This window comes from Alligator mississippiensis, chromosome 1, assembly GCF_030867095.1.
Source record: "Alligator mississippiensis isolate rAllMis1 chromosome 1, rAllMis1, whole genome shotgun sequence".
NCBI lineage: Eukaryota > Metazoa > Chordata > Crocodylia > Alligatoridae > Alligator > Alligator mississippiensis.
In genome coordinates this window covers 218414119-218422260 of record NC_081824.1, presented here as the reverse complement: position 1 = coordinate 218422260, position 8142 = coordinate 218414119, and the positions used below count along the sequence as shown (strand labels likewise).

General features: G+C 42.4%; 1 protein-coding gene across 1 annotated transcript; it reads left to right on the top strand.

The window, feature by feature from the left end:
• Window positions 1-694: 694 nt before the first annotated feature.
• OTOR (otoraplin) lies at window positions 695-7557 on the top strand. The gene is made up of 4 exons (XM_059720112.1): window positions 695-1124; window positions 1587-1726; window positions 2464-2574; window positions 7119-7557. The coding sequence occupies exons 1-4, from the start codon at window positions 1001-1003 to the stop codon at window positions 7140-7142; spliced, it is 399 nt and encodes a 132-aa protein (XP_059576095.1). The 5' UTR covers window positions 695-1000; the 3' UTR covers window positions 7143-7557.
• Window positions 7558-8142: the final 585 nt, after the last annotated feature.

Below are 8142 nucleotides of genomic sequence, written 5' to 3'. Positions count from 1 at the left end.
TTGCTTTCAAGAGTGCCACTTGGTAACTTGTCACACTGCTATCTGATGCACCTAGGTCACATGGTCACATACAAGTACTGAACTGGCTTAGCTTTCCATAACTTAAGAACTGCTTGCTCCCAGGAGTCAGCGCTATGACATCAAGTATTTCATCCCTCACCCCCTTTTCCTGAACTATCCCCTGCCTTTTCTTCCCATGCGGTGGCTGGGTGATGACTTAAAATGTCATCTTCTGAAGATAAAGTGGTGTTTACAAGTCTGCTTGCGAGGCTGTTCAGTGCCTTAGGCTGAAGAGATTTTGAACACGAGTCAGGCTGCGTAAACTAGACTTACATGGAAGGAATCTTTGCATAACGTGAATAATATGTTTGCTCTCTAACAAGGCATTAAAACCCAGGTTGTGCTACAAGTGTGCAGTGCCTGAACTGTAAACTTCACAGTTTAATTTGTTGACTTGCAAAGCATTTCGCTGGGGCTCAGCTATACGAGACTCCTGCTTGGTCTGTGTACATTTGCAGAAGCACCTTAGGATGTTCGTGTCCTCTATAAACAACACTGGAGCAGTGTCTGCCCCAGAGAACTCATAATCTAGGATGGTTTGTTATGCTTTCTGCATTTCATGAGAATCCAGATTTTAAAAGAATGTGACTTCATTTGCTGCATAGTGGGACTGGTCTGTTTTTCATTCTCAGATGATTTTGCCTGAGGTCATGTTCAGAATATTACACTTAATGGAAGATTACAGGAAAACGTAGAATGTCTGGGTAATACAGCAGTTTATTGAAGCAGTGCTACAAAGGGGCTTTGGAAAGAAAGGTAAATACAACCTGAGCATCCCCTGGAGCCCATGGTTTCTCTTAAAGCAGTGGAATGTTGCCCTAATCTATTCCTATTGGTCAGGGATGTTTTTCCAGATGGTTAGCTTTTTCCATAAAAGATAAGGATTACTGGACCTGACACACATTTGTGAGAGAAGTCTCAGAAAGAGCTTTGCAAGAAAATGGCACCCACTGTTTATGTAGTCATACTGCTTTTATGCCTCGGATTTACGTATCCTGTTGTGACTGGGACTTTTATGGACAAACTTGCGAGCAAGAAGCTATGCGCTGATGATGACTGTGTCTGTAAGTATTTATATTTATACTCTAGTAAAGTATGTCAGCAGAGGTAAATGAGCCATTTGTGTAAAGTAGTATGGAAAAATGCAAGAATAAGCTGAGTGTTAACCTTTTTTTGTCTAAAATCGGTCTTGCACCTTAAAAAAAAAAAAGCCCCAAACCCTCATGAAATTGGGAATTAGTTTTGCATGTGGGTTTTCCACAGTGAATCTTTTTTTTTTTTTTAAGGGCTTTGTTCCAAAATTCACTCAAATATTACTTTTCAAGGAAAAGTAATAAAAAACTTTTACTACTCACCATTGCAGCAAACATTTTGATGAAGTGAAATAGTCTCTAGTATAGATTTAATCTCTGTTTGCAGTCTGGCAGGCTTTTCTGTGATTACTTGCAGCATACTGTGGTTGTATTTGTACAGTTATTGTAATATATACCCTTCTAAAATTCATCTGCTTTTTTCTTTCTTTACAGACACTATTTCCCTTGCCAGAGCAGAAGATGATTACAATGCACCAGACTGCAGGTTCATTAATATTAAAAAAGGGCAGTTGATTTATGTTTATTCAAAGCTAGTGAAAGAAAAAGGAGCTGGAGAATTCTGGGCTGGCAGTGTAAGATTCTTCTGTATAAAAGTATTAATCTACCTCTGGGTAGCTTGTAGTGTATGTGTGTGTGGTTTGTTTTTGTTTTTACATTTTGTTTTGCTTAGTTTTATTAAGTGAATTTTAATATTGAAAATAATTCAAGCCATTACATCTGAGATCTTTTTTTAAAATGCTTGTATAAAATGCAGGAATCCAAGTTCTGCAGTGTTCAGAATGTTTCTGGCGAGGAGAAAGCATATAAAAATTAGATAAATACTTGAGGAAAAACTTCTTCACAGTTCGTGTGACCAGACTCTGGAATAGACTGTGAATCTGTGATAGAATGGATATGGTGAAGTAATTACACCAAGTTCTGTTCTTTTTGCTGCCAGCTATTGGGATACACAGATGAGAATGTAGTTATATAAATCTGTGAATAGACACCTTGATCACAGTGGGTCATTGTCTTAATGCTAACTTAACATTTTAAGGAGAATAAAACAGCATTTCACCTTTTATAAGGAAGATTTGAGAAATAATGTATTCTAAGTACAATCTATTGGAGCCTTTTGCATGCACATTTTGGCTTGTATTTGCTCTTATCACATCATGTGCCAGCTCATCAAGTAGTTCAAAATCCAAAGGCCCCAAAAACCCAAAGTAAGGAAGAGCATCTATAGTTCTTTTTGATAAACGCATAAATGAGTTCTAACTAGATATGGGCTGCTTTAATGCATCTAATTATGCCTTGCCTTGCTCTAAAGGTTTACGGTGAGCAGTATGAAGACCAGATGGGGACTGTTGGTTACTTCCCTAGCAGTTTAGTCTCGGAGCAACACGTCTATCAAAAAGCAAATAAAACCATTCTTACAACGGTAAGGGGTCTGTGAAAGGCCAGCTGGTTCTATAAATACACTCAGGTATGAGATGCAACTTCGTTATAACAGGAAATCATGGCTGTGGCAGTACAACAAAGGTGTGTTGGCTGTAACAGTAATGTTACACAGATGTTTGGGTATCTGATCCTGCTGTGTCCTTACTCAGGTGAGTAGTTCCATTGAAATCATAACTTAAACTCTGATCCTACAAGCATTTAAGCACTGTTAAATGCTCCAGATGGGGCTTGTCAACAGGAGTTCTTCTATTGACTTGAATGGCTGTAGGTTTGCACAAAGAACTCCATACAAAGCATTGCTAGTGTATAGAAGGATCTTTATTGTTCCTGCAAACCAAAGGAGACTTGCTTGCAGCATAGCAGGAGGTTCTGACCATTCTGCCTTAACAAGGTATACAGAGGGCATCTGTCTTATAAAGTATTTCTGCTCTGTTGTAGAGTATTTCTCCTGATAAGTAGTGAGGAGTATAGAAATCAGAATGACTTTTGTCACTTCCTTCAATAGGAGCATGAATAGGCCCCTAACACCTACTTGTGAAATGTCACCTTTTTTACAATTCAAGCATTTCAAAATTTTTACCATTGAAGGGGATTTTTTCCTTATTTGTTTTAAACTAAGGGCTGTTCTGTTTAGTCAAACCAAAAAGGAAAGTCCTGGTTAATTTTAAAGACTTCATATAATCTGCTTCCTCGGTAGTGTTTACTTGCTTATACAAGGAAGTTATTGGCACATCTTTTAAATGGAAAATTAAAAAGTAATTGGAAACATATTCAGGTGTTTGTTTTGAAATGGCCAAACTGTTTTTTAAACATTTCTTTCTGTCTTGTTAAAATCTGAGAACTGTAGCATTTCATGATTTCTAGTTCATTATGTTTTGCTCTATTAAAGACCTGAAATCTGCTTATATAAAGTGGGGAGGAGCAGGGGGCTTTCTCAGTAGCCAGTGTGTTAGCTTCAAGAGGCTACCTGTCCAATAATCAGTCAGTCTCTTGTGCTCATGCTCTCTTTCTCTTGCTTGAATACCTTGGAATGTCCTTCAGTGGACAGGTTTCTAGTCATTACTTTCCTTAATTCTGAATATCAGAATGTGTTCTGTTTTAGTGCATGACTCCATTTACATAGTAAAGTAGTTGAAAATCCTCTTCAAACATGCATAGTTTTAATCTTTTATGTTTTTGTTATTGGACACACTTCATTAACAAATGTACTCCTGTGCAAAGACACAGGAACTATTTTTATAGGTAGATTCTTTGACTAGGTGCACTACAATTCTGATCTTGATAGCAGATGCATTCTGTAGGAATTTATAAAGGAGCACACTCCTGTTTAGCAAAACAATGACCTCTCCAGTAGCACTACACTAAGGTTAGACTAGGGCAGAGTTTAGCTTGATACCTTGAAACCACTATTGAGTCATAGTGAACAAAAGAGAAGCAGGCCCAGAAAGTCTTAGAAGAAGCAAATCTAGTCCTTGTTTACTATAGGAAGCATCTGAAATACTCAGTACCTGTAGGTTAAAATTTTGCCAGAACACTTGTGTTGAATCAGGTATTGATCCACAGTGGTCTACATGTGGCAGGGCGGGCCTTGAATTGATTGGCAGAAGCTATGATATAGGAGTATCCTTCAGCCCTTTAACTCTCCAAGTGGCACCAGTTGCCATGTTGATGTTGTGCACATGGGATGACTAAGTGCCTGGTGTTGGTTAAGTGTTGGAAAAACAGCCAAGCCTGATCTATGTAGGGTCGTGTCAATGCAGCACTCCCAGGTAGCTGTTCCCTCCCAAGAGGAGGACATTTTTTAGGGGGTTAATGCTATCTACACCCTCAGCCCTCCTCCCCTTTATATAAGCAGATTTCAGGTCTTTAATAGAGCTAAAAATAATGAAGAACTAAAAATCATGATTTCTTATAGGAGTAGCAAATAAGGGCATATAGGAAGTCATTTTACTATTGCTGCTATTCCCTTACTGTAATTGACAGAGCTCTTGAAAACCATTAGTAGTCAAGTACATCTAATTCATCTTATTACAAGTAAAGGTATTGAGTCCCCGTTTCAAAACTACACTGCAGAAAATACCAGACAAATATGGCAACTAGTAAGCCCCAGTGCAAAACAGCAAGTACATGCTTGGGGTTTGGATTCGGCTGATTCGGAGGGACAGTGATTCAATTTGGTCATTCGAATCACTGTCCCGATTCGGCCATAGACTAAACAGGCAGCAGTCCTTGACAATGCTGGACACAGCTGCCTCCAGCTGGTCTGTTGTGGTGGGCAGAGAGGGGAGGGAAATGGCATGGTGGGGCAGATCAGTGCCGCCACAGCGAGGGAGGGATTGGGGCTGGAGCTGGAACAAGCTGCCCAGCTGGGGCGGGGGGACATGGAACTCGGGGAGGGGGACTCTCGCCACTGCGCGCCACTGGTCCAGGAGCTGCTCTTCCGGTGGCTCCTCTGGCAGCTCTTGCCACCAGTCTGGGAGGGCGTGGGAGCAGGCGTGTGCCCCCAGATCTGTGCAGGGTGGGCTGGGCCAGGCTGTGCTTTGGACAGGCAGCAGAAGGCACTGGGAGCAGGGGCTCTGCCCTGCTGCTGCTTGTCCAGTTGGGACGGGGGGGCGGGATGCAGGGGGGAAATTTCTGGGAGTGGGGGCTATTCCCTGGTGCCGCTTGCCCAGCTGGGGTGGAGGGGGTGGGGTGCAATGCAGGCGCGGCTTGCTCCAGGTGGAAGGTGCTGGGAGTGGGGGCTATGCCTTCCCACCGCTCATCCTGCCGCAGCAGGGAGGTGCGGGACGGTGCCACTGCATTGCCTCAGACAAGAGGTGTCCAGCGGTGGAAGCCGCTCCAGTCTCCCTGCACCTCTAGGACAAGCTGCAGCTTCGCTCCACCCACCCTGCCCCGTCTGGGCAAGCAGCAGCAGGGCATGTGGGGGAGTGTGTGCATGTGGATCGGTGCGGGGCCGGCAGCAGGGGCTATGGGGAATTTTAGGGTGACTGCAGCCCCCCATAGCTCCTGCTCCACTGTGCTCTGCAGGGCAGGTGGAGCCAGGGCTGCGGCTGGGGCTTGCCACCCAAAGTGCAGCCCAGGCTCCTTCTGCCCTGAGGAGCGCAGCCCAGTGGTGGGCAGTTAGGGCTAGTGCAGCCTGGCCCAGCCCGCCCCGCGCAGATCAGGGGCACGTGCCCATTCCCATGCCCTGTCAGACCAGTAGCGAGAGCTGCCGGAGGAGCCACTGGAAGAGCAGCTCCCAGACTGGTGGCACGTAGCAGTGTGCAGTGGCAGAAGCCCCCCTCCCAGAGTCCCATGCTCCCTTGCCCCAGCTGGGCAGCTTGTCCCAGCTCCAATTGCTCCCTCATTGTGGGGGGTGTTGATCTGCTTCCCCTTGCCACGCCCCTTCCCTACCCCCTCCATCCACCACAACAGGCTTACCAGTTGGAGGCAACTGTGTCCAGTATCATTGAGGACCGCTGCCAAGCCTATGGCTGAATCTCCGCATCAGTACCAAATCTCTCCGAATTGATTTGGAGGCTTCCGATTCAATTCAGACCTTTTAATGGGTCTCCCAATTCGATTCCGATTCAGCTGCAAAATCGGACCAAATCTGCTCTGAATTGAATCAGCTACCAAAGTTTTGCGCAGCCCAAGCAACTAGTTATGCAGCATTATAACTTAGTGCAGCAATATATTTAGGGATTGTGCATCTAACCTTACATTGACTACCCAGCAAATAGTTGGCTTTCCCACGTGTGATACAAGACATCTGCTCAGAAGTAACTTGGTGCCTCCTGCCCTTAGAAATGCATCTGTATTGGATCTGCCTTATTTTGAATGCAAAGTAAGGATTAGTCCAGCTACATTGTACAGTTTGAGCTTTGCGCTTATTGTTTCCCAAAAGGAACCAACTTAACTTCACATCTCCCATGCAGATCTCATCACAAAGAAGGGTAAAAGGAATATTCTCTATTTCTGTAATAGTCTCCCCAATGCTGGAAGAATGAAGGGACTTCAGCTTTCAAATTTAATCTTGAGCATTTGCCTTCCAAAACCCATGCTGTTTTTCCCTATTAGAAATTAACCTAATTCTTAACCCATTTGAAACCTTATTTCCCTGTAGAGCATGATAATTTTAACAGCAAGGATCAGGTGTTTAATCAAGATTTTGTATTAATTCCATTTATCAACACAAAGATACAGACCAAAAAGAAAACTAGGGACCTGACATGTAAATGAATTTGAGAGAGAATCCTGTATTGTGTAATTCATTTTAAAAGTTGGAGATAAGAGATTTAATCATTCCAACAGCAGTGCTGAATTTCGGCTCTGGTGTCAGTGGTGGTGTAGCAAAGGTCCTTTCTCCAAGTAGCATAGTATTGGGAACAGTTGTATTATGCATGCAGTAGATATCCAACACTTATTTTCTTCCTTGTAATAACTTCCTTGAAAAATATATTTTGCATTCTGATTGTATGGAGTTAAATTGTATGGTTGTGTGGCTAAAGGTCCACTTATTTTTCTAACAACTGTATTTTTCAGGACATTGACTTTTTCTGTGAGTAGTGCTTTATATGGATGGGTCACCTCCAGGCTGCTACCAAGACAAACTGATGGATAGACAGCTGGAAACTGTGACTGAACACAGAGAATCTTTCTTCTTTCTTATTGTAGTTGTTTTTACAATAAGTTGTGGGGTTTTTTTCACTGAGAACCTGCTTGGGTAAAGGGCATGATTGCCAAGGGGCTGGAGAGGGATTGAAATATTTAGAGATAACATGGCATATGCTTTGAAATTTTTTCTACCTGAAATTACATTTATACTTGCTGGTAACATTAATAGCCTTTGAACTACTGTGTAGTCTTATTCAAAGTTATAAATATGTAATGCATGGGGTAAGACTTCCGATCTTGGGTTGCATTTATTTTTCTCACTATAAGAGTATGCTGTATCCTGTTAAATAAAAATGAAGAGAAAAGATGTTTCTTTTAAGAGTCATCCATAACTGCCTCCATAAATCATTTTTATGCCAACTGTTTCTACAATAATGAAATTTATGGTAACCAAAAAAACTCAACACAAATAATATCACTGCTTTCTGAAACTATTTAATATCTGTTCAGTATCTCATCTGTTGGCTAATAGTTGGTCACTTAGGGTACATCTAGAGTGAAATATGGCTTTAATCACAGTCAACAGTGGAAAGAGTAGGTCAGATGAAGAGTTCCTGCACAGTGCTTCTGGTAGCTCTGAGGGAATCGCCGTCAAAACCCACCTGCTTTTGCAGTGTAAACCACCTTTGCCATCCCAGCACCAGTGGCCATGCAGAAGGCAGGGTCATTGACTTGACTTCAGTCTGCACACTCCTGGAAATTAAGCACCACAGCTAGTGTGAGGATTTCCTGGGTCAGTGAAGCTTGAAAATATCTTGCTACCTTGGTTTGGCGATTCTTACATTTTTATCTCAAATGTTATGAAATGTAATATGTTATTTTAAAACTCCAGCACACGAATAGGTGAAAATCTCAGCTTTAGTTTTTTTAATATCTTTCCTAATGCACAGGG